Source organism: Notechis scutatus, chromosome 2, assembly GCF_049901735.1.
Source record: "Notechis scutatus isolate UNSWTSFEM ecotype Mainland chromosome 2, rNotScu1.2, whole genome shotgun sequence".
Taxonomy (NCBI): Eukaryota; Metazoa; Chordata; class Lepidosauria; order Squamata; family Elapidae; genus Notechis; species Notechis scutatus.
This window is the reverse complement of record NC_142010.1, coordinates 111,049,857-111,075,400: the sequence shown is the minus strand read 5'-3', so window position 1 is coordinate 111,075,400 and position 25,544 is coordinate 111,049,857. Positions and strand designations below refer to the sequence as shown.

Below are 25,544 nucleotides of genomic sequence, written 5' to 3'. Positions count from 1 at the left end.
TGTGAAACTAAAGGAGACAGAACAGATATATGTGTGTGTGTTTGTGGACAATGTGTTTGCTCTATGCCAGTGGCCCCCAATCTTTTTTGTGCCACGGCCCGGTACCGGCAACACAAAATGATCCGCGGCCCGGTACCGGCATCAGCACACATGGCAAGGTGAGCCGAGCGACCGGCCAGCCAGCCGTCCCCCGCTTCTCCCCGCCACCTTCAACTCCTCCTTTGTACCTTTGTTGATGGGCTTCGGGACGGCTTCGGGACGGTCGCTTGGCTCACCTTGCCTTGGGTGCTGAAAGAATCCTCGCGCCTTAGTTTTGTTCAAAGCCCCCCCCCCTTCGATGAAACTAAGGCGCGAGGATTCCTTCAGGACCCAAACACCGCTTTCCAACTGGAAAAGCTCACCCGAAGCACTTTCTTATCAAAACAAGATGGCGGCGCCCAGCAAACCGGCGGCCTGGTAGAAAATGTTCCACGGACCGGTAATGGTTCGGGGCCTGGTGGTTGGGGACCCCTGCTCTATGCAATCCGTAGCACGGCTAAGCCCATGTAAGGAGGGTATGTCAGGCCGGTTCACATTCCCACTTTGCTTTCCACTTGGTGCTTTTCTCTATTAGGCATTTTTCTCTCCCTTGATGAAACACTTTCCAAATATTTGCATGGAAAGATAGCTAAATGTGGCTAAAATATTGCACTAAAACTGGAGATCAATTTCACCCTTTAGCCATGCAAAACAACTGGATGATTCTGAGCCAGCTCACTTTCAGTAAAACAGCCAGAGAGCTGTTGGTGGAAACACTTGGAAGAATACTATCTATGAGGGGTCTTTGGTGCTCTCTGAGCTTGCTTGTTTTCTTGCAGACATTTCATTACCCAAACTAGGTAACATCATACACGCGAGTAAAGAATGGTGTTTGCTATCAGTTTATATTCTAGTGGCTTCCAGTGTTGTGTGTGGGGGGTCTTAAAGATTCTTTGACTGGGCTTAATGCTGTAGGCTTCTTTGGCAGTTTCTTGATTGGGGTATTGTTTACTTGATTGTTGGTCTGATGGAGTTAACCTTGGAGTTAATCTATGCTGCTCTGGGTGTTGATTGCTGGTGGAGAGATGCTTGGGTCTTTTTGTTTCTTTTTGGGCTGGCTGATAGTCTCTTTTGCATGGTCTATAGATCGGTGATGTGCCCAACATGTGCGCAGGTATGCATACCCCAAATGCAAGGTCCGTGTGCCCCCTCGTGCATATGGCCCCTGTGTATGTGCCCATGCCCTGTGCGTGCACCCCACCATGCATGCGCCCCCTGTACATGCGCCCCAGCCCCCACCCATACATGTCCGAGACCTAAAGACCAGCTAGCTGGTGGGAGGTGAGTGGTGGAGCTGAGCTGGGATGATGACATGCATGCCCACAGAGAGGGCACTGCGTGCCACCTCTGGCAAGCGGGCCATAGGTTCACTACCACTATTATAGATATTGTTATTGCCTATGTGTCTATTGATGGCTGATTTGTCAGAGTGCCAGGCTTCTAGAAATTCCCTGGCAGTTCTGGAATTGGCTTGGTCTAGGATTGTCACATTTTCCCAATTGAAATTACGGTTTAATCTGTCTATAGTTGTGAAATTAAGCCATTTTCATCATGTCTTCTGACTGCTAGTTGGTGTTTGGGGATGCATTCTGCTAGTCTTCTGCCTGTTTGTCCCACATAGCGGTTGTTGCAATTCTTACATTGTATGTTGTAGATGATTCCTGTTTTTTTTCTTCTGGGGTTGTTGGGTCTTTTGGTCTGCTTAGGATGTTTTGAAGGGCTTTGGTTGGCTTGTGTGCTATTCTGATTCCATGTGGTTGTAGTAATCTGTTGGTGGTTTCTGAGATATTCTTGATGTATGGCAGTGTAATTCTTTTTAGGGTTTGTGTTGGTTGTGCTGTATTGGGTTGAGTGGTCAGGGACTTTTTGATAAAGTTGCGTGAATATCCATTTTATTGGAATGGGTTGTATAGATGCTCTATTTCCTTTTTCTGCTGTTTTGGTTTGCTGCAGTGTGTTTGAGCTCATCTAAATAAAGTTCTTACAGAACTTCTGTGGAAGATTGGATTGTTGCTTTAGTAGAGGAGCACCTGGTTAGTATGAGAGGTTTTTCTGTAGACTTGGGTTTTTAGTTTCTCTAAGATCATTCCCACCAACACTGACAGGCAAGCCATTAGAATATAAACTGATAGCAAACAGCACTCCTTACTAGCACTGATGATGTTACCTAGTTTGGATAATGAAAAGTCTGCAAGAAAATAAGCAAGTCGAGAGAGCACCAAGGACCACTCATGTCAATCTTGAACTACAAATATTCTTTTTTATCAGTACTATGTATGCCACTTTGAGCAGATGGAGGACAGGCAAGATATGAACTGAAAAATAAATGTTTAAAATATCGACTGTCTTTGCATAATACCTCAAACTCCCATTTCGTTTGCCTATTTGGTAGAGGTATTAGACCTTGTGTGCAAAATTCTGGATGACCATTAGATGGTGCGAGCTTGAGATTTGTATTGTTATCTGCTGTTATCTGATGAGTGTCAGGTTTGCAACAGAGACCTAGTGCGTATCTTTGTGGTATACTGTGTTGTATGAACCCAGTTACTGTGCTTTGGTTTATAAATTATAGGTCTGGCTCACAGCTTTGGAATATTACCAATAGAATGTGCTGCACTGTAGATCCAAAGCCAAACTAATGCCTTGGAGTGGGTGTAGATGTGCACTCCACACCTGCTGGGGCTTCCTGAAGAGCACATGCTTGTAGTGAAATTCTCTGTCCAAGCAATAGCATTTGTAAAGAACAATCCCCCAATTTAAAACAGTTTAGCATTGCATGTAACAATTCCATAAACAAGTCTTCTGTCTCTACTTTGTTTATAGTGGCAGAAAGAAAGAAGAAAGAGAGAGAGAGAGAGAGAGAGAGAAACAGACAGACAGACAGAGAAAGAGAAAGTCAGAGAGAGAGAAAGAAAGAAAGAAAGAAAGAAGAAGAAGAAAGAAAGAAAGAAAGAAAGAAAGAAAGAAAGAAAGAAAGAAAGAAAGAAAGAAAGAAAGAAAGAAAGAAAGAAAGAAAGAAAGAAAGAAAGAAAGAAAGAGAAAGAGAGAGAGAGAAGAAAGAAAAGGGGAGAAAGAAAGAGAGAGAAAAGAAAAAGGGAGAAAGAAAAAGAGAAAGAGAAAAAGACAAAGAGAGAGAGAGAGAGAGAAAGAGAAGAGAGAGGAAGAGAGAAAGAGAGGAAGGAAGAAAGGAAAGAGACAGAGAGAAATGCAGAAAGAGAGAGAAAGTCAGAGAGGAAGAGAGAGAGGGAGAGAGAGAAAGGAATGAGGGAAGAAAAAGAAAGAAAAGGGAGAAAGAAAGAGAGAGAGAGAAAAGAGAGGAAGAGAGAAAGAGGTGAAGGAAGGAAGGAAGGAAGGAAGGAAGGAAGAAAGAAAGAAAGAAAGAAAGAAAGAAAGAAAGAAAGAAAGAAAGAAAGAAAGAAAGAAAGAAAGAAAGAAAGAAAGACCTTGTGAGGATGTGAGCTTGCAAGTTTACAGATACCCACCCCGCTCTCCCCAGACGAGAGTTTCCTATGGAGGCTGGGCATTTTCCACAGCCCCACCCAGCATTCTTTAACAGCTGCTGGAAATTGTTAGCACAATGGGAAATAGCTGATAGGAGGGGGTTGTTTGGAAACGCATCTTGTTTTTCTTCTCTGATTTTTATTAGCCTAGAAAGTCCCAAACTCAGGAAAAAGAGGTGCTTGTTTTGGCAGTGAATCATGAGTCATGTGTGCAGAGGGATGCATATTTTGAACTACTGGTATGAGAGGCCAATTGCTGCAGATCACCCACACATCAATTGTATGTGTACATAACAGAAGTTTTCAAGGTTTAATGCTAGGCAACTTCCTTTTTTCCTTGGTTTTCGGAATAGTTTTCTCTCCAAAGATTATTTCTTCAGATTTGTTTTTCATTTGAGCAAGTTCACTGAAGTTTCTAAACTATATTATAGAAGCTCTGTAAATATATTACAGAAGTTAAAATAAGATTTGTAACTGCTCCGGGACAGTATGATATGCAGCATATTCTAATTCTGGTTTGAAAATCCAATACCTCTTGCAAATCATCTTCTGCAATAAATTTATTAGTCTACCTTACTAAACTGAACTTGAAACAAGTTCTTAAGGCCAGTGGAACACAATAAGACTAATGCTTTCTAGAACAAGTGACTTGTTGTGTTTTAACTTTATCTCATACATTAGGTATGAACATTATCTCATACATTATCTAAGATGAAATTTCCTAACAATTAGAACAATTAATCAGTAGAACAGCTTGCCACCAGAAGTTGTGAATGCTCCAACACTGGAAGTTTTTAAGAAGAGATTGAAGAAGCATTTGTCTGAAATGGTATAAGTTTTCCTGCCTGAACAGGGTTGGACTAGAAGACCTCCAAGGTCCCTTCCAACTCTATTATTCTGTTAATCTGAATGTTTTCACCAAGAGAAATAAAGCATGTTAGGTATACAAACTCAGTTGAACCTGTTTTCCTGACGTGGTGGTTTTATATTTGAGTGGTGTTTTATGTAGAATCCTGAACTATCCATCCTTTCCCTAGCTGCAATCATTACTGAAACAATGCAGCAAAAGCTTTGTACGGCCTTGGGATAGTATAAACAACAGGCACACACACATCCATTCAGAAGTGCTAACAGCCATGCAGCAGAAAAGAAGAACCTTTAGCCTTGCTTATAGATCTCCTCTGAAGCAGAGACTCTGGGCTATGCCAAAGTCCTACAAGTAGACCTATCATTTTTGTTTGCTGGTGTGATTTCACTGTGGGAAATGAGCATGAACATAGGGAGTATTCACAAAACATTCTGGGATAAAAGCAAAATATTTTCATCAGTGTCCCGTTTTGAGTGTAAGAACCATAATTTGAAAGTTCCAGAAACAAAGAGCCGAATTTATTCTCTCTTAAACATAGCCAATTAACTCATGGTTTTATCTGAGGCACTGATTGGAACTGTAGTTGCTTTGTAATCAAAATCTGTCAGCACAGCGAGGAATTATTTTATTATTATGGTGAGTTTAATGTTAGAGTTATTTCATCATTATTATCTGGAATTCATGCAAAGAACAACAGTGATTTCAAGAAGCCACTTCACTTTCTGGGGTTCACTATAAAAGGCTAAAATGTTTGTCCTTCTGAAATTCATTGAGAGGTTTATATATATATATATATATAAAAAGAGGCCAAAGTGTAAGTTTAAAGAAAAACAATACATAAAATAATAAAAGAAGCAGTGATTCAGTTAAAGAGGAGCAATTGAATAGCAATGATAATAATTAAGAGACAGTAAATGTTGAAATATCATCAAAAGGTATTACTGGTAGTACTTAAAAAGATTATCTTTCTTCTATAGAATATTTACATACTGCACTTAAAGGACTTTCCATCACTAAGTACAGTTAAAGTTGTGTCTCCCGTCCTGACTGCTCTCTTCAGTGCTTCAAATTTCCCAGGCAGCATGCCAGTTTAATTCAGACCTTTATTGTCAATGCATAACATGTGTACAATGAGATTGGATGAGCCTCCTTTAGTCCAGCCTCCCCCAACACAGAATACATCTCAATAACTCGTAAGTGAAAGAAAGAAAATCCTAACCCAGTGGATCATACTAACAGACACACGATCCTATATACATATATGTGCTTAACATTACATTATCTTATATTGCACCAGTGTAGACATGTTGCACGTTGTGCTGGCCCTGCAAGTCTATCATGGTAAATAGTTGTGGTGTTATGTTGCATTCAGAAGTTTGACAGCCCACGGATAGAAGTTATTTTTCAGCCTGTTCGTTCGACTGGTTATGCTTCTGTATCTTCTGCCCGATGGTAGGAGAATAAAGAAGTGCTGACCAGGGTGTGAATCATCCCTGAGGATTTTCCTCCCTCTGCTGAGACATCGAGTCCTAGCAATTTCATCTTAGCGAGGTCAGGGGACGCCCCCCGTGATATTTTGTGCTGTACTCATCACCCTTTGTAATGACTTTCTGTCTGCGGATGTCAAGCCAGCATACCGTACCGTAACGCAATATGTGAGGACACTTTCTATTGTAGACCGGTAGAATTGATAAAAATTCTGGAAATTGAAGTCCACACACCCCAAGAATTTCCCAAAGCTGGGAAATGGTTCCTTAAATGAAAAGACCGTATGTAGGCTATTTTGACTCTGTTCAAGATCTACAGAATCAGAACATCGGGATATTTGCAAGCCACAGAACATTACCAGCCAATCAGTGCCAAAGCTAAGCATTGAGAATTATCAGCCAATTAGTGCTTGTCTGTTGGTCTGTGACCAAGAACCTCACCCTACGTTCTTAGGTCCAGATCTTGCCTCACTGATTGGCTTCTTTTTCTTTTTTCTTTTCTGCTGCGTTCTGGCAGTTCTGCATTTGGATTCCTTAAGCTTACAGCAATAGCACTTAGACTTATATAATGCTTTACAGTAGTTTACAGCCCTCTATAAGTGGTTTACAGAGTCAGCCTATTTCCCCCAACAATTTGGGTCCTCATTTTGCCCACCTCGGAAGGATGGAAGGTTGAGTCAACATTGAGCCTGGTGAGATTTGAACTGCCAAATTGCAGTCAGCCAGCAGTCAGCAGAAGCAGCCTGCAGTACTGCACTCGAACCACTGCACCACCGTGACTTATAATGCCACGATGCTAATTAAGATAGGAAGCCAGAGCTGGGAGGTAGGACCAACCATAAATCTCCACCTTTGTGAACATGGAACATACTTTTAGCATAAGTCAGTGATACAGAGTCATTTCTGAAAATGCATTCTTGAAGTGGATTTTCTCATCAATACACAAAACTACCAGAGAAGGGATGTACAGTATAAACTACCTGAAAGTTCACTATGTGACCAGTGAGTATTTTATGAGCAAACTCTTTGCAAACTAATGTGACCAGTGAGGATGCTTCATCATGCATGAGTATGAGGCTTGTGCCTTTCTATACAAGATATCTGGCCATTGTTCATTCCGTGTTAGACAGATGCTTTGATTCAGTTACCTTCTTTGAATGTCAGAAGATAGTAGGAACTGATGCTGTATTGCTCCATGCAGGCTGATATATACTGAACATGGAATCTATATCCCTTTCCATCTATCTCTTTCTCTCCTCCAAGCAAGTATTTATTTTATTTTTCAAACCCTGTGAAAAATAGTTGGAAAGTGCAAAATCAAAGCCTGGCAAAATCTCAGAAGTTAAGTAGAATTTCCAAAAATTCAGATTTGGGGCTTTAAAACTTTCTACCTCTACTTATAGAAAGAAATCATTACATTTTTCAAGCATACACACACACACACACACACACACACACACACACACACACACACACATCCCAGAGGTAGTATTCAGCAGGTTCTGACCAGTTCTGGAAAACCGGTAGTGGAAATTTAGAGTAGTTCGGAAAACCGGCAAATACCACCTCTGACTGGAGATTTTAGAGCATCCTCCCCCTACCACACTCACCAAGCCACACCCACAGAACCAGTAGTAAAAAAATAATAATCCCACCACTGACACACACACCGTGCAAGAATTTCTGATTGCTAGTTCAAGGTTGCTCAGGAATTTGATGTTAATTCAGCTACATAGTATTGCTGACTATCTCAGGTTATTCAGAGCTCTCTTGTATCTGCAGCAGGGAATTTTGTATTCCAATCCCCTCCAAACAGCAGTCATAAGAATCCCGTGATTGTTCTCTATAACCCTTCCATAATCTGATGGCTCCCAAATATGTTGGAATTACATCTTCCAGATTACAGAAGACCACGTTAAAGGAGTGCAAGAATTATCAAATGAGCCTGAGCTGAGCCACTGCTGACTCCACAGTCTACTGTACTTCAGGAAGAATGGATAAGCTCTTGGGAAGGATGTGGTTCCAGCTGCTTCTGTTCTCCCTGGTTTTTATCTTAGGCCAAGGGAAGAAAAGTAAGTTCAAAAAGTGTAGTCTTGATTATGATTTTTCCCAATCCAGGCTGCTTGCAATTTGGAAACATGCTTCTACACTACAGGCATCATAAAATCAACGGCACTCCTAAATGGGGCTTATATACCCTCCAAATTAAAAAGAAGCAAAGCATTAGCATTTAAGATCAAATGTTACAAAGCAAAAATGGCTCATGCCTCATATCCAATTTTATAAAATGTCAGTGTGGGCTCAATGAAGGTTTATGAATTTCACATCTGGAAATTCAACAGTGATGATGATCATCATCATGAGTTGCACTAATATACAATTTTATGTGATTATGCTCACTTTCTAAAAAAATGGGAACAATTGATGCTATAAGTTTGAAAGAAAATTATGGTATGGCCACATTTTAGAACTAGCCTATTCCTAGAGAATTATGTTCTAACCTGTTTGTTTGTTTGTTTGTTTGTAGTTAACTACTGTGTGGCTTCTAAGGCAAAAAGCTGCACCGAATGCATCCGAGTGAGCAGCAGCTGTACTTTTTGCACAGATGAGGTAAAAGATTTTCACAGTTATTGAAGATAGGACGATGTGATCTCAAACACTGAGATTTAGCCATGATCCCTGTCCATTCAGTCCTTTGACATTGATCTGTTTATTTTATTATTTAATCCTTCCTCCTTCAATCTGACAACATGGATTTCATGAGTTGTTTCTCAGTTTTAAGAACCAACAAAACCCATTAAAAACAGTAAAAGAACAAAAATTAACAAAAAAGAATCCACATACTCTTTTATGGTGATTTGATTTCCTCAGTAGTACCCCTCAGAAACACTGAGGGGAGAGAGAATTAAATACTGAAAAGTATTCCCGACCTAACTGAAGTTTCCTTCAGGAGGTCTACATGGTTAATAACAAAATAATTTTATTTTCTAAGGGGATGTCTTCTTTGAAACTTGTGTCCTAGTGAGGCAAAAAAAATCAAATAAATTGGGTTCGAAAGCTGAGAATTCAGTCAGCTAGGTGTTGGAGAGATTGCCTGGTTATCTACTGTAGTAACCACAGTAACAGCCACTTTGTGACGATGTCTACAACATAACATCAACAAGGCCAAAAAAGATTGGGAAATTTCAATACAGGCATCATGCTCAGTTAAAATTTTTCAATGAGTCACTAATTCTAACCTTAATGTAATATTAAGGCAGAGGCTGAATCCCTAAAGATAATTTAATTTTGAGCCTAATTTCTAAGCATACTTTACTGTCTAATTATTTTCATCCCAGAACTTCAAAGGCAGCCGTTGTGATCTGGAAAATAATCTAAGGAACTCTGGCTGTCAGAACAACATAAAAGTGAAATCTGGAGAGTTATTAATTACTAAGGTAAGTAGAGGTACAGTGAAAGAATGATGGATATAAACATAAGAAAATTAATATATACCGGAATAATCTCCCAGAACAGCCCAGTGCAAAACTTGTCAATAAAAAAATTAACTAAGTAGCTAATCTCAATGAAGTAATTTCTAATTAGAATGTTTTGCTCATTTAATGCACAGATATCAAACTCGCCATGTCAGCTGCCATCACGTGATGTTTCACAATGTTTTTCCCATTCATGGGGCTGGAGCGGGCGTGGCCTTGAATGATGCCTCCGGCCCGCAGGCCACCAGTTTGACACCCCTGATTTAGTGCAACCATTTACAGATAGTCCTCGACTTATAAGCACAGTTAAGCCTGATATTTCTGTTGCTAAGCAAGGCAGTTATTAAATGAGTTTTGCTCCATCTTTTTTTGCCATAGTTGTTAAGCAAATCACCACAGTTGTTAAGCAAACCTGGTTTCTCTCATTGATTTTACTTGTTAGAAGCCTGCTGGGAAGGTTATAAATTGTGATCACATGATGCTGGGACAGTGCAACTGTCTTAAGTACATGCCAGTTGCCAAACACCCAAACTTTGTTCATGTAACCATAAGGATACTGCAACAGACATGAAGGTGAAAATCAGTCTTAAGTCACTTTTTTCAGTGGCATTGTAACTTCAAGCGGGCACTAAACAAATGGCTGTAAGTCAAGGGCTACCTGTATACCCATAGTACTGTAATATTATCTTGGGAATCATTACATTCAACCAATTTGCTATGAGAGTCTTCTCTAAGTCTTTTCAGGCTCCCCTATTACGTATAACTGATGTCTTTCCTGGCAGGATTTCAAAATTAACACATCTTTGAAAAAAGCACAAGTATCTCCGCAGCACATATCACTCAAACTGAGACCGGATGAGGAAGTAAATATTACTATGCAGTTGTTTGAGCCCTTTGAATCTCCTGTGGACCTCTACATCCTTATGGATTTTTCATATTCCATGTCTGATGACTTGGACAACCTGAAACAAATGGGCCAGAACCTTGGTGAGAGATTAAATGATCCCATTTTGAAAGATATTTCTCATTCAGTTAATTATTAGCAATTTTTCAAGGAAGCTGGCAAAGGGAGGAAAACAAAATCTAAGACCAGCAGGTGGATTATATACGTGGCAGTTAAAAGCTGGCTTTTTTTTTTTTCAAACTTGATTTATTCCAGCTTCAGCATGGAACATGCAACTAAGAAATCTATTCCCATTTTAAATGCTTCACTTGATTTTCCTTGGTTGTTTCTCATCGTGGAGGTCCTCACATTCTATGGCTGCTAGGCAACTGTAGAAGAGAGGATAGGGCTGGGTGGCAGAGTTAAATGCATCATCAGTTTAGAGTCCTTGCATTCCTACAAGCACTCAAAGTTCAATCCTTCCAGTATTCCATTGACCATTATCTGGCATCAATTCAGCGTTGAACTTTAGTTGACCAGATATACGCTTGAATAAATCTTTTATGCTGTATTCTTACAAATGGTCCTCATTCTTTGCCCCTGACAGCAACCAAGCTAATTTGAAACAGTATGCAAGGTTAAAGTTAGTTAGCATTTGGATGGGTAATCACCAGGAAATAATGTAGCCATTACCATGGAAATCAATAAAACATCCAAAAAGAAAGCTGTAAGAAATGCTTCTTCATTGTTGCCAAATAACTAGATGCCAAATAATCCATAGTCATTCATGGTCAAGTTGAGCTCAAAGAGATATTTGTATTCCTATGCACCTATGCATATGCATCATCAGAACCAAGTTGATATATATGAAGACCATGTTCTTGCTTTTGTTTATGTACTAGCAGCAAAGCACAAATAACATACAAAGAGAACTTACTCCTGATTTAGAGAACTTAAAATTAAGACAAAGCAGAGTGGGGGCGGGGGAGAAAATCATAGGAGGAAGAAGTAGAGTGATTAAAGTGAATGAATACTTTATACATAGATTTAACTTTGGGTGGGTTGAGGACAAATGTATTAAGTCCAACATTTTATAGGAATAGGAAACTTTAAAAAAACTAAATCAGTTTCATAGTTGTTTCCTATGACTAAAATGAGTGCATTTAGGGTATCAAGATAATTAGGATATAAAGGATATAAAGTTATGAGAGAGAGATTCAAATTTGGGTAATATACAATTAAATTCACAACGAATGGTGAAAACTTAATAATTCATGTTCTAACCAAGGACCTAAGAATGATTAAGGTACCACCTGAGGATATGGGCTGTTCCAAGCAGTGTATTTTATTCTTATAAAATTAAAGCGTTCAGGTCTGATAAATTCAAAATTTCCAAATATTGAGAGAAACATTTAGGTATTATTCCAAGAGCTGAAATCACAACTACAGTGCAGTAGCAACAAATTTCTTTCTCCATATGTATTAACTTCCATCTACAAGTCCTAGTATTTTGTAAGATTGCCTTTTCTCAATCCTAGAATTACCAGGTATAGCAATATCAATGAACAAGACTTTCTTATTTTTATTCTTATTATAGCATCTTCAAGTCCCTTAAGTTTTCTTAGCAATATTTTTAAAGTAGTTTGCAATGGCTTGCTTCTTAGGACTGAAAACAGTGACTATCCAAAGTTACCCAGGTGGCTTTGTGCCTAAAGTGGGATTAGAGTTGATGATTCCCCCAGTTTCTAGCCTGGTGCCTTAATTACTATACCAAACTGATTCTTATTACCATAATACTAATAAATAATTCAAAAAACAAGAATGTATACTCAAATTGCATTAAAGTTCCCTTGTAATACACTTTGCTCTGCATGGTCATAAACATCTCTCAGGATTGCTATAAATTTTAATTGGTTCCAGGAGTGAGTGACTTTACTTCATCCAACATAATATTTATAGTAACATATAGTAACTCAGTTGTGGGATTATAAGATTTAATCTAAAGTCTCCAAATATTTTCATCCTTCCTTCCTTCCTTCTATTCTGCTAGCAAATTTCTTGAGGGAGCTGACAGATGACTATACCATTGGTTTTGGCAAATTTGTGGACAAAGTTATAGCACCACAGACAGACATGAGGCCTCTAAGGTGAGTAGTAGTGATGAATCCATTGGGGTCACTTGGAAATGAACTATTCAGGATCTATGTCATTTTTTTTAAAAAAATAAGGCTTTTATCTAATCTGTGATCATCTAGTTCCATATTTCTTCCTCAGACCATGCTTTCTTACTTTCTTACAATATTCTATGTATACCCAAATCTTGTAGATATCAACTAACACGCTGTTGATATATCTGCTCTCAGTCAGAATTCCTTTGTTTTTAATTCTGCCATCAATTGGCCAGTTGAATCCATTTCTTTTTGAGGACTTAGTTTGATTAATCCCCCAATAAACCTTCTCTTTTATATGCTTTTTAAGAAGCATATAAAAGTCTCAGTGAATGTAGCTTCATTAAAGCTACCCTAAAATTATGCTTTCTAAACATTTCACAAAGGGGCATATAACAGTATTTTAACTGCCCCATGAATAGACAGTTTGAGTAATTTGGCTCAGTCTTGTCCAAGCAAGTCCTGAGAACTATTTGAATAAAAGATGACTCATCCATTTGTAGAAAGGGACTCTTGTTTGGGGTAATTTTTTTTATTTTTATTTTTTTGATCCTTTGAGATGAAACTGAAGAAAATACACAGAGAACCAAGTTTGCTCTTTTAAAGAAATCCTGTATGGAATTTTCTAGCAATTGGAAAAGGAAATGGAATGTTAATGTTAACATCCTTTCCTCTTAGCCTCTGTGTGCATGTATGCATGCACGTGTGTGTATTGTGTGTGTTATGTTATAATATAAAATGTGTTATGTATTATCTGTGCATTAAACAAAAATAACAGGAACAAACGGCACCATTCTGAGAAACTGAACCCAGTGTATGAATTGGTGCTCCATGTCTCACTACTCAGGAGTAGGGTACATACACAAGAAGTAGCAATGTTAAGCCTCATTGTCCTCTACTACTATAAAATGTTTGCTTCTCACAACTTATTCTCATAACTCATTGGTGCTTTGGGCAGGTTGCTATATTGTGTTAAACCTTATAGCCTAATTTAGAAATAACAATGGCTAGCTTGTATATTATGCTCCAAATAACAAAGCTGAATTTGTTTTAGTGTGAGATTTAAATACAGTCTCTTTTTGCTTTTTAAATAGAAACTATTCTGCTCAGATTCATTGCATTAAATATTGTGGGAAATAATCAACTGTTTTTGCAAGGGATCCTTGTTTAGGATTTCTGATAGTCAGGTTGGCAGTAGTTACCCATTAAAACTGTCTGTCTTTTTGCTTTCAGATTGCAGCAACCTTGGTTTAATGCTGACCCACCTTTCTCTTTTAAGAATGTCATCCGTCTAACCAATGATATTAATAAATTCAGCCAGGAATTGATGAAGGAACGTATATCAGGGAATCTGGATGCTCCTGAAGGTGGCTTTGATGCTATATTGCAAACAGCTGTTTGCAAGGTAAACAGGGAGGAGGATATGGAAGATGGCATAGACATAGTGGTTCTCTATAAAGTATAAAAACTACCTTAGCTGCATACTAAACTGGGAGAGCAGTTGAAAAATGTAGGGCAGATTTTTGGTTTGAAAAACCACAGACAGTTTTGTTTGCATTTTGATAAGAAAATGGGTGAGCTTTGGAGTTAGATATCATAGAGACTGTTTATTTTTTTTTACTTATTTTTTTTTTACATTTTTGAACCATCTATCTCCCTCAGGGATCGTTGCTGTTATCCAGTTTTACTGTTATCAGCTCCTATCTGGAGTTTGGATATTATAGTCTGAATACCAGCTAAACATCTTAGTGAAGGTCAGGGGGAAAACAAACTACCTAGTGCCTAATAACATTTGTAAATTTAGGGAGCTGAAGAGTTCATTGCTGAGGAGACAAGATAAGCATGAAATTCCCACATCTATGGCATTGTTAGTTTTTTCAATTAACCTTGATCCGAACTGCATTTGAAAGACATGCCCGGTGGTTACTAACATTCCTGGAATAGCTGTTCATAGCATATTTCTCAAAAGTTATCATGAAAAGCTTTTCTGTACTTCTGGTAGCTATTCCCACTCTCAAATTATGTGATTCTTCCTGGCACATGGGGAAAGCACACTTTAATTTTTTTTTATCTTTTTTTATGCGGATGATACGATTATATAAAACCTGGATGTTTTGGTATTTTTATTTTTGATGAATTGGGGACTTTGTTGTTGACAGTTATGTATGCTACCCTTATTCCCTGCTGAGAATCAGCTAAACATTGTGCTGTAGTGGTTTCCCATCAAATTTAGAAACATGTTTCAAGGAGGCAGGAGGTGCCAAAATGAGTCTCAGGCAGAGGTGGTATTCAGCTGGTTCTGACCAGTTCTGGAGAACTGGTAGCGGAAATTTTGAGTAGTTCGGAGAACCGGCCAATACCACTTCTGACTGGCCCCACCAACTCCATCTATTCTCTGCCTCCTGAGTCCCAGCTGATTGGCTGGGTGTTTTTTTGTTGCCCTGCATAGAAGAACGGAGCTGGAAAGCATGTTAGTGGGGTGTGGAGGGAATTGATTTTGCTATAATCTTTCCCTGCCACATCCATGAAGCCACACCATGCCCACCAAGCCATGCCCACAGAACCGGTAGTAAAAAAAAATTAATCCCACCACTGGTCTCAGGGCTGTGATTTGCCCACCTTCACTCTCCATCTTAGACTTTCCTTATTTCCACAGGAGAATATTGGGTGGCGGAATGACAGCACTCACCTCCTGGTCTTCTCCACTGAGTCAGCCTTCCATTATGAAGCTGATGGTGCCAACGTCCTTGCTGGAATCCTAAGAAAGAACGATGAAAAATGCCACCTAACTCAAGCAGGGATTTACACCTTTGATACCAAGCAGGATTACCCATCAGTGCCTACCCTTGTGCGCCTGCTGAAGCAAAGTGATATCATCCCTATTTTTGCTGTCACCAACCACTCTTATGATTACTATGAGGTAAAAGATGCCATTAAGCAGGAAAAATATGAGAACTGGGGTGCATAAAGGAACAACATGTGATATTTGAAATTAATACTGGCCTATGGATATTTGCCCAGCAAGGGAACTAGCTCATCTATTTATTCCTAAGGCAAGAAGCTGAGTTCGCTTCCTATAGGAAGATTTGGAGTTAAAACGCTTTTAAAAAGTTGTAATTCTTCATTAGAAGGGAGTTCTTTCCATTTTTCCCCACAGAGTAGAAAGGAGCCTTGTTCACATTTCCTGGCATCCAGAAAATCACCTAAGAAATCATTAATTGGTTTTGTGAGAAAGGAGTACTCTGATTCCTGATAATTTTGTAGGCCAGGAAATTGAAGATTGCTTGCAGAAATTCAAGAAGGAAGGTGAAGGCAGGCTGAACTTTAATAGTTTAGATGTATGTCAGTGTAGCAGCTGAATGCCTAACTTCAGGTCCATGACCTACAACCAACAATTGAGCCCAGATTTTCTATTGCTAAGCAGGACAGTTGTAAAGTGAGTTTTGCCCCCATTTTACCAGTTTTCTGGCCACACTTTTTAAGTGAATCACTGCAGTTATTAAATTAGTAACTTAACAGTGAATCTGGCTTACCCATTGACTTGCCTATCAGAAGGTTGCAAAAGGTGATCACATGACCCCAGGGTACTGCCTATCATAAATACATGCCAGTTGCCAAGTGTCCCAATTTTGATCACATGACTATGGGAATCCTGCAAAGTCATAATTGCAAAAAACTGGTCATATAAGGCACTTTTTTCAGCGCGGTTGTAACTTCGAACAGTCACTAAATAAATGTGTGTGTGTGTGTTTGTGTGTGTGTACTGGATTTGGGAGTGAAATGTCCTTGCAATCTGTTTTTTGCAATCCACTGGAGACACCCAGTGGCTAGCTAAAGAATCCATGTTAAGGTAACTCGAAGATATCTCTTCTTTTACCTCATAATTATTGATCCATGGATAGGCCAAAACTGTATTTCGTTAGGACATCTAAGGTTGATCTGCAACTATCACTTCCATCCTGGAGGTGTTCTTAGGTTTTTTTTTATGCTGAAATATCAGGGAGAATAATTGTACCTTTACCTCTTTCTTTTGGTCCATTTTTTTCAGTCTCAATTATGTTTTATTGTAGGAAAGAAACTAAAAATGTGATTTGGAAAATTGTCTTTTCTTTTTGTGAAGCAGCTAATATATCTAGGATATATCTAGGCTAGTCTTTTCTTCCTCTATGCCAGGGGTGTCAAACTCAAATTGTCACATTGTCGTCATGTAACGTATCACAACTTCCCCCCCCTTCGCTAAAATGGGGGTGGGCATGGCCAGTGCATTACGCATGCAGCCCGCAGGCCACAAGTTGACAGCTCTGTTCTATACGCTCCCCAAGATGAATTGGGGGAATTTTACTCAGACATCAATTATTAGAAGGAGGTTGAAGTGAAGGTGAACAGAGTCTACCCAATGAATTTTTGTCATTCACTTTAAAAGGACAAGCCACTGTATTTGCACACTTTGGTAAAGGCTAAAGGAAAATGTTACATTAGAATCCAGGGAAAGAAATCAGGAAAATTTTACAGCATTGTAACTGGTGATTTGTCTTTCTCTGCAGATAGCCATAATAACAATAGAACCATAAGAATAACACTTTATTTTTTTTTAATATTTTCCTTCTCTATTATTGTAATATAATAAATAAATATTACTTTTTTATTAGAAACTGCACAAATATTTTCAACTTTCTGAAATTGGGAGGCTTCAAGAAGATTCTTCTAACATTGTGGAATTGATCCGTGTGGCTTTTGAGGTAAGTAGCAATATCTGTATTTATTCTGTTACTTCTTTGGGTAACATAATTCTCTTATAGCAATAGCCATAGCACTTAGACTTATATACCGCTTCATAGTGCATATTGCCCCCAACAATCTGGGTCCTCCTTTTACCCACCTCAGAAAGATAGAAGGCTGAGTCAACCTTGAGCCTGGTGAGATTTGATCTGCCAAATTGCAGTCAGCCAGCAGTCAGCAGAAGTAGCCTGCAGTACTGCACTCTAACCACTGCACCACTGCAGCTCATAATTCCCCATAAATGATTTACTTGTCACATTTCACTCTTGCAATTCTTTCTTTCTTGCAATTCATAAAGCATTTTCAAGCAGGTAGTACGGTAATTAGATGATACACATCAGGGGTATAAAAACTGCATATCTCAAAAAGGTGCCCCATGGAGTTGTACAAGGTACCTATGATTAAAAAAGGGAGGCTTTTAGTTGCATTCAGAAGGATTAGTGGGGATTAAAGGACAAAATGGGTACTTTAATCTTGCAGATGAATTCCCAGTTTTTAAATAATTATTAATGATTAACAATATTTATAGAGCACCTCAATCTACACCACTCTGGATAGTTTATATGAGCAAATGAATATAACATGGCTATCTCCTTCCCTAAAATCAGAATATCAAATAATTAAAGAACAATAACAGAAATAATATAAATGTGCACTAAAGCATTTTTCTGAAATAAGCTTATATTGAGGGCCTTCCTAAATTTATAGAGGGGAGGGACCAATTGTACTTACAGAGAAACATGCTCCATGAAGTGGGGACTACCACCGTGAAGGTCTGTGTCCTGGTTCAGTCCCATTAACCTTCTATCCCAGGGCAGTAGCTCTTTTGAATTCTGCTATATAGTACAGTATTGGTGCGGTGTCAGGGGTTTTCGGTTCAATGTGTGGAGGGTGAAGGGTATGTGTTTGTGTTTATTTTCATGGTCATGGTCATGGTCATGATGGGCACTGAAGATGGTGTTTGATTTCGTTGTACGAGGTGCAATGACAATAAAGTAAATTATAATGGAGGGACTCAGAGAAGGCCCTCTGTGCATACCGAATGGTCAGAACCACGCTGGGCAAGGCATTTTCTGATCTATTCCTGTGCTATGTTTGAATATTGCTGATCAACTTCAGTAACTCAAATTATGAAATCAATGGCCTGAATCCATTCCCATTCTGTATGTTTTCTTTTCATCTTCTTTCCCAGAGCATTCGTTCCAGGGTGGAGATCCCAGTTTACAATATCCCCAAAGCCATGAAAACTGATATAACATCCTCAGATGCTGAAAAAACAGAGTCTGGTTCATTCCGTATTGTTCGAGACAAAGTGGTAAACTTCCTATTTTGCATTTCAAGATTGCATTGCCAAAATTCATTAACAAATTCAAAATGCAATTTCTTCCCAAACTCCACATATACTGAACATGTGTTATGTTCAAATTTAGAAATTTCTGTAAAATTCAGTACTGCAGGCATGTGGCTGAATTTAGAAGCTTCTGTAAAATTCAGTACTCTAGGTGGCGCTGCAGGCATGTGGCTCAATTTAGAAACTTCTGTAAAATTCAGTACTCTAGGTGGCGCTGCAGGCATGTGGCTCAATTTAGAAACTTCTGTAAAATTCAGTGGTTGACCACTAGAGGTGTGCGTTGCCAGGTCTGGAAAACACTGGTGCGGTACACAGGTTGGTCTGTTAGTGGTCCTTGCTAGCTCTGGAAGACACTGGTGCAGTACACAGGTTGGCCTCTTAGTGGTGCTTGCCCTTGGGGTTATCTTGCAAGGGGTTGCTGCAAGTTATTAGGTGAATTTAGAAATTTCCTGTGAAATTCTCTATTTGACCACCAGATGGTGCTGCAAGCTAGTAGTTGAATGGCAGTCAGTTGGGCTGTGAAAATCTGAATTGTAGGCAGTTATGCTGAGAGGAAAGGTCATCAGAGGATGTTATACTTTAGTCCAATGCATGGGCAACTATGATTAAGTGATTTCCCTTTGCTAAGTAATGCAGGCTTTATTATTAAAAATTATTCTTTGACTTTAGATCACCTCTAATTTTCAGTAAAGGAAAAAATCTTTTTGGTTCTGTCAGCAAAGAAAAATGGCAAGCTGCATTCCTGCCTTTAAATTGCTTGCTGGATTTGGTTTCTCTCTTGGGGGGGGGGTATATAGCCCGTTGCCATGGAGATGACTCAGCACTAAAGAATTTATGAACTTGTTGCTTGGAGACCCCATCATAAAATGGCTACAGGGGGGCTCTTTATTATCTTCTTCCTCTCGAAGGCATAAGCAGCGAGGAATGTACAGCCACTCCAGAGATAGAGAAAATGCAGTTTCTTTGTTTTAAGGACACAAGACAAGATAACTCTGTCTCTTTCCACTGCATTCGTAAAGGGTCTGAAGACTCAGGAAATGCTACAGATTCTCTCTCTTTCATTTGCCAAAGAGTCTTTGAGGTAGCAGAGAGACAGAAATGCAAAGACCCAGAGAAGATTTTACTTGTTTATCTCTTGCAAAATGGGGGATTTCTGGCTCCTACCAGCAATTCAAACAGGCTTTGGTAACTTCAGTTGCTCAGAAAGAGAGAGAGAGATAAGTCTTTCACAGGCAATCTGATTAACTTATATCTTTACTTTGGAAACACAGATTAGCATTGTACTTTTACTTGGGAGTTCCGTTTTCAATACACTTGTACTCCTCTCACAGGAATTCAAATTGTTTTTACTCTTCACAGGAATTCAGATATAATAATATTCTTTACTGAGGGAGTTCGGATTAGCACTATTCTTTTACTGAGGGAATCCAGATCTCATTATTCTTTTACTATGGGATTTCAGATCTCAATATTCTTTTACTGAGGGAGTCCAGATTAGCACTATTCTTTTACTGTTCTGTCTTTAGACTGCTGGCTGAATATAAAGACAGACAGAAAACTCTACAAAGGCTTCCATACAAAGTTGTTAATGTAACTTAGGATTGCATTAGCTTTTTTGGCTGCTGCTGCACACTGCAGGCTCATATTTAGCTAAGTTGTCCACTAAGACTCCAAGATCCCTCACACAGATACTGCATTTGAGCCTGGTTTCACCTAGTGTTGATAACTGGCTGTTTAGACCAAGAAGAGTAGTGTCCCAAATCCAGGGGTGGGATGCTACCGGTTCTGTCCAGTTCTATAGAACCGGTAGCTCTGAAGAGCAGCAGATACCAAACCGGTTCTGTGTTTGCTGCTGTTTGGCCCACCTGCCCGCCCGGGCTCTTACCTGTCCTATATTTCCTGCTTTTTCAACCTCAGCTGCTTTGCGCGGCACAGCTGAGGTTGGAAAAGCAGGGGGGAAAAGGCTTTTCAAACGCTGCGTACCCGCACACAGCGCTTGTCAGCTGTCCGGGAGGCACAGCTGATTTTTTTTTTACACGCGCGCACAGCAAACGTCAGGCGCACAAAACGTAGTCACCAAACCGGTAGTAACACTGGTTGAATCCCACCCCTGCCCAAATCCCAGATCATCTTTGTATTTTATAGTATTGTTATTACTCCATCCAAGCTGTGCTTGAGGGACTGGGAGGGAAAGCAGTTAGTAAGAGTAGCTTTGGAAGCCTGTACTTCTTGCATCCTCTTTTCAAATTCAAGAGAGGAAAATCTTATTTCCATTTGTCTCTATTCATTCAGCTTTTGAACTAATTCGGGAGGAAAGAATCTACCAGTTATTAATTACTTTGGATTTTAGTTCCTATTGGTCCTCAATTAGCCATGCTAGAAATAAAGAACTTTGCAGTCATAAAAGAAACAATCCAATGGACCTCAGGAACCCCAATAGTCTTTCAGTTCTCACATTTGTGAATGAAGTTGCTTCTTTTTCTAAATGAATCCAGAAAAAAAAACACAGGCTTGTCTCTTCTCTCCAGGTAACTTTCAATGTGAATTTGAAAGCTGAACACTTTGCTGACCAGCATGTCTGTGATCTCCCAGAGGAGGAACGGAAAGGTATTATCCACGTTAAGCCCTCTTTCAGTGACAAAATGGAAATTGACGCCTCAATTCTTTGCGACACCTGCTCCTGTGAAAAGGTAGGTTGTTTTCCTCCTCTTTGATTAGTAGTTCCAACAATTGTTCTACACCTGGACAATAGGTGATACAAGAAATTTAACCCTGGTCTGATCAATTTTTACTAACAGAAGTCATAAGATTAAAGGATGTTCTGTATCTGGAATGAGGTCCAGTAATGTCCTGTTGCTTGTTTGCAGAATCAGGAAGTTAAATCATCAAAGTGCAGTTACAATGGAAATTTTGTCTGCGGACTCTGTGTGTGCAATCCAGGCTGGCAAGTATCACAATTAGGTTTTTCTTTTGGTGTAGGGCCCACTGTCTTTCCTCTACCAGAAAGTTTATGCCTTTCTTCTCCAAGAACAAATAGATGAATTGGAGAAACTGATAAGGGGGACAATTCTCTTCTTGCCCCTCAAAAAGTGTTTTTCATACTTTAGAGAGTGTTCATATATATATATATATATATATATGGTGTTCGGCTTGGTTCGGGTATTTTCCCACGTCATTGTAGTTCTTTTAAAGTTGTAGCAACGTTTCAGCAGAATCTCATCTGCCATCATCAGGCTTCTGTATTGTGTCCGTCTGTGGGTCAGACTTTTACAGTGGTTTCAGATTTAAATTTGGGGCAGCCTATTGCTGTGCCAGAATGGTTTTTTCTTCATCCTGATTGGTTGGGAGTCTTGGTCTGTGTTTATTGGTCTCGGAGTTTGCTGTGTTCTGCTTGATGGGTGTCTCTGATATCTTCTGTATAAATTCTGTATAAATTCTGTATAAATTCTGTATAAATAGAAGAATAAGTACCCGCCTGGATGAACACAAAAATGCAGTCAAAAAGCTGGAACACACTTCCTCACTAGTCCAACACATGGAAGCTACAGGTCATAGCATCAACTTCAATGGCACCAAAACCCTGGCCACTATGGAAAACCCTAGCCACAGAGTCATCAGAGAAGCCATAGAGATTGAAAAAAGACCAGAAAGCATGAACAGAAGAGATGATTCCACCAGGCTGTCAATCATTTGGAAGCCTGCACTCACAAACAAAAAAATCTCCACACCACAAGCCAGGCAAACACCTGGGCACAAACAGATCCCCCCTGATACCTCCAGCTCAAACACACCCCAACCAGGCACCCAGATGAAACCCAGCTTCCTAACTAATGATAGCCGTCCATTTACCCGAAGCCAAGCTGCACTAAAGGCCTCCATTAAAGTAACACAATGCTGCCAGCCTATCAAGATACAAAAAGAGCCAAAAAACAGACAGAAGATATCAGAGACACCCATCAAGCAGAACACAGCAAACTCCGAGACCAATAAACACAGACCAAGACTCCCAACCAATCAGGATGAAGAAAAAACCATTCTGGCACAGCAATAGGCTGCCCCAAATTTAAATCTGAAACCACTGTAAAAGTCTGACCCACAGACGGACACAATACAGAAGCCTGATGATGGCAGATGAGATTCTGCTGAAACGTTGCTACAACTTTAAAAGAACTACAATGACGTGGGAAAATACCCGAACCAAGCCGAACACCATACATGTAAGTACCCGCGAAAACTTAAGAAAACAAATATATATATATATATATGTATATTTTATATAAACATATATAGATCTTTGCAATTATATATTTAATATACTTAATATTTATTTTATAATAATCACATGATTTTATACACACACACACACACGCACACACACACAGAGGCATACTGTATATACATATGGACCTTTTATTTATTCAATTTATATCTCACGTATTTGACTCTTGGTGGCTCACAACAATTAAAAATAATAGAGAGAATAATAAAAAATATAAACAAAAATAAATATACAACCATGTTAAAACCATTATTACACTATTCAAATACGAAGTATAATCTGTCTGCTGGTCAATACAAATAATATATCCCATTTAATATAATCATTGGAAAGGCTCACTGCTATCACCTGACACTAAAGGATGGTGGCACTGCCAGCCTTACCTTTCCTAAAGGCCAGAAGGGTAGGGGTCCAATCTATCCAGTCTATATCCCAGTATATACTGTATGTCAGGCCTGTGAATTCACATCCCAGTAAAAGTTTGAATGCATATAGAAGATTGAATATATGGAGTAAGTAACGTATAATAGCCAGTTTGTTATAGTGGTTAGAGCAGGGGTCCCCAACCGCCGGTCCGCGGACCGGTACCGGGCCGCGGAACAAGCCTTACCGGGCCGCTGGTTGCTGGGCGCCGCCATCTTTTTGGTAAAAAAGCAATTTTTCGTCAAAAAAGATGGCGGCGCCAGCGTGGTGAGCTTTTCCGGGTAGAAAGCCATTTCTACCGAAAAAGCTCACCAGAGCGCTGGCGCCGCCATTTTTGACGAAAAATCACTTCCGATGACGTCACCGGAAGTGATTTTTCGTCAAAAAGATGGCGGCGCCAGCTACCGGCCGGGCCAGCTGCGCGGGGCAGGCGTCGAAAAGGTTGGGGATCCCTGGGTTAGAGGATCAGACTAGAAACTGGGAGACTGTGAGTTCTAGTCTCGCCTTAGGTATGAAACCATTTAGGTAACCTTGGGCCAGTCACTTTCTCTCAGTTCTAAGAAGGAGGCAATGGCAAACCAATTCTGAAAAACTTTGCCAAGACAACTGCAGAGTCTTGTCTAGGTAGCCTCTAAGAACTGGATACTTTGGAACTAAAGGGGGAAAAACCTATACGAAAGCTACCTATGCCTGGTTTAGTCCCACACAAGAGTGAAACTAATCAAATAATGTCTGCTAAGGTCAATAAAAATATAGCAATTTATAAGGTACTTTGTGGTATTTGTCAAAAATTAAATACCAATAGTCAAATAGCCAATAGTCTGCCAATAGTCAAATAGCCTAAACAGTTTGGGCCTCTATTTAGCTGTACAAGGTGTTATATCTTGCATCTCATGGCCATTCTCACACATGACTTCCTCTCACTTTGACAGGCGTGGGGACCAGTGTAGTTGCTCACCATCCTCCTTTCCTGATACTGAGGCCTGTATAAAACCTGGAGATAAAGAACCCTGTTCTGGCAAAGGCGAATGCCTTTGTGGGATCTGTCAGTGCGATTCCGATGGTCGTTATGAAGGACAGTATTGTGAATTCGACAGCTTGCAGTGTGCCCGCACTTCTGGATTCCTCTGCAATGGTAAATCTTTGGGGAGGGCAAATTATTGCATACTCCGCCCTCAGTTCATTGAGATACAGCCTTGTGAACTACTACCTGACAATTCATGAAGAGGTCAGCAACGCTGGAGTAGCTTTGGCCAACTTGGGGCTCTCTGGTGGTGTCTCTCGGCCCTTGAAGAAGAATGATTTTGAGGGCATGTCCCATTATTGATGAAGGTTCCGAATAGCTTTCCCAGATGAGGTGTCCCAGTGATAAAGTTTAGAATATCTAGAGATTTCTAGCGGCAGTAAACTTTTTCTTCTGGGTCAGATCATGTGTTATATTATTTATGGAGTGTGCAGCTGACTGAAAATATTAATAAGAGGAAACACCAGAATTCTAACACGGAATGCAAGAATGCAATATGGGCAGGATTCAGTCACTTTAGATTTCCTCCTGGCTAGCCATTTTCATTCAACTCACCCTATCTCACAATTTAAGGAATGATTAATTGATTATGTGCTATCAAAACATTGTCAACTCTCAGTGATCACTTAGATAGACCTTTCCCATTTGTGTAAGGAATAACTCTATTCATATTGCTTAGAAATTCTTAGAAGAAAAGTGAGATGCAATTATGGCAAATAGACAATTGGCCCCAATTGTGTTCTTGTTTGAACTGAATTCCTAGTTGTGCACAGAAAGGTTTTGAATGTCCATATGTTTTCTTTGAGGGCTTTTAGAATGCATCAGGCACATGCACAAATGCAAACACAGAGGAGGGAAAGATGTTTTATTCATGCATTCCCTTTGTTCTAACCCCGTGATGGCGAACCTATGGCACGCGTGCCACAGGTGGCACGCAGAGCCATTTGTGCAGGCACACGAGCCCCAGCCAAACTCACCTGCACTGCACATGCGTGTGCCTCCCAGCTGATTTTAGGCCCATTTGCGGCCTTTTTCGGCCTCCCAGAGGCTCGAGGGAAGCCTCTGCAACCTTTGGAGGCCAAAAAACAGGCCCGTTTTGGCACTTCTGGTATTTCCAGAAGGCCCGTTTTTCGGCCTCCCGAGGCTACAGAGGCTTCCCTCAAGCCTCTGGGAGGCCCCAAAAGGCCTCAAATGGACCAAAAAACAGTTGGGAGGCACGCACATGCGC

The 25,544-nt window shown here is 39.8% G+C and overlaps 1 protein-coding gene across 22 annotated transcripts in view; it reads left to right on the top strand.

Moving 5' to 3' along the window:
• Nucleotides 1-25,544, top strand: part of ITGB4 (integrin subunit beta 4) — an 85,246-nt gene that overhangs the window by 17,861 nt on the left and 41,841 nt on the right. For 10 of the 22 annotated variants that reach the window (XM_087955793.1, XM_087955790.1, XM_087955780.1 and 7 more), the window contains exons 2-13: nucleotides 7,833-8,005; nucleotides 8,461-8,543; nucleotides 9,272-9,370; nucleotides 10,192-10,396; nucleotides 12,343-12,439; nucleotides 13,694-13,865; nucleotides 15,117-15,380; nucleotides 17,110-17,199; nucleotides 18,432-18,554; nucleotides 21,119-21,280; nucleotides 21,458-21,534; nucleotides 24,225-24,427. In XM_087955793.1, the coding sequence (XP_087811919.1) occupies nucleotides 7,927-8,005; nucleotides 8,461-8,543; nucleotides 9,272-9,370; nucleotides 10,192-10,396; nucleotides 12,343-12,439; nucleotides 13,694-13,865; nucleotides 15,117-15,380; nucleotides 17,110-17,199; nucleotides 18,432-18,554; nucleotides 21,119-21,280; nucleotides 21,458-21,534; nucleotides 24,225-24,427 (1,654 nt within the window). In that variant the 5' untranslated portion in view covers nucleotides 7,833-7,926. Of the gene's footprint in view, nucleotides 1-7,832; nucleotides 8,006-8,460; nucleotides 8,544-9,271; nucleotides 9,371-10,191; nucleotides 10,397-12,342; nucleotides 12,440-13,693; nucleotides 13,866-15,116; nucleotides 15,381-17,109; nucleotides 17,200-18,431; nucleotides 18,560-21,118; nucleotides 21,281-21,457; nucleotides 21,535-24,224; nucleotides 24,428-25,544 lie in introns of all 22 variants that reach the window. The other 12 variants (XM_087955796.1, XM_087955795.1, XM_087955794.1 and 9 more) reach the window with 3 other exon arrangements.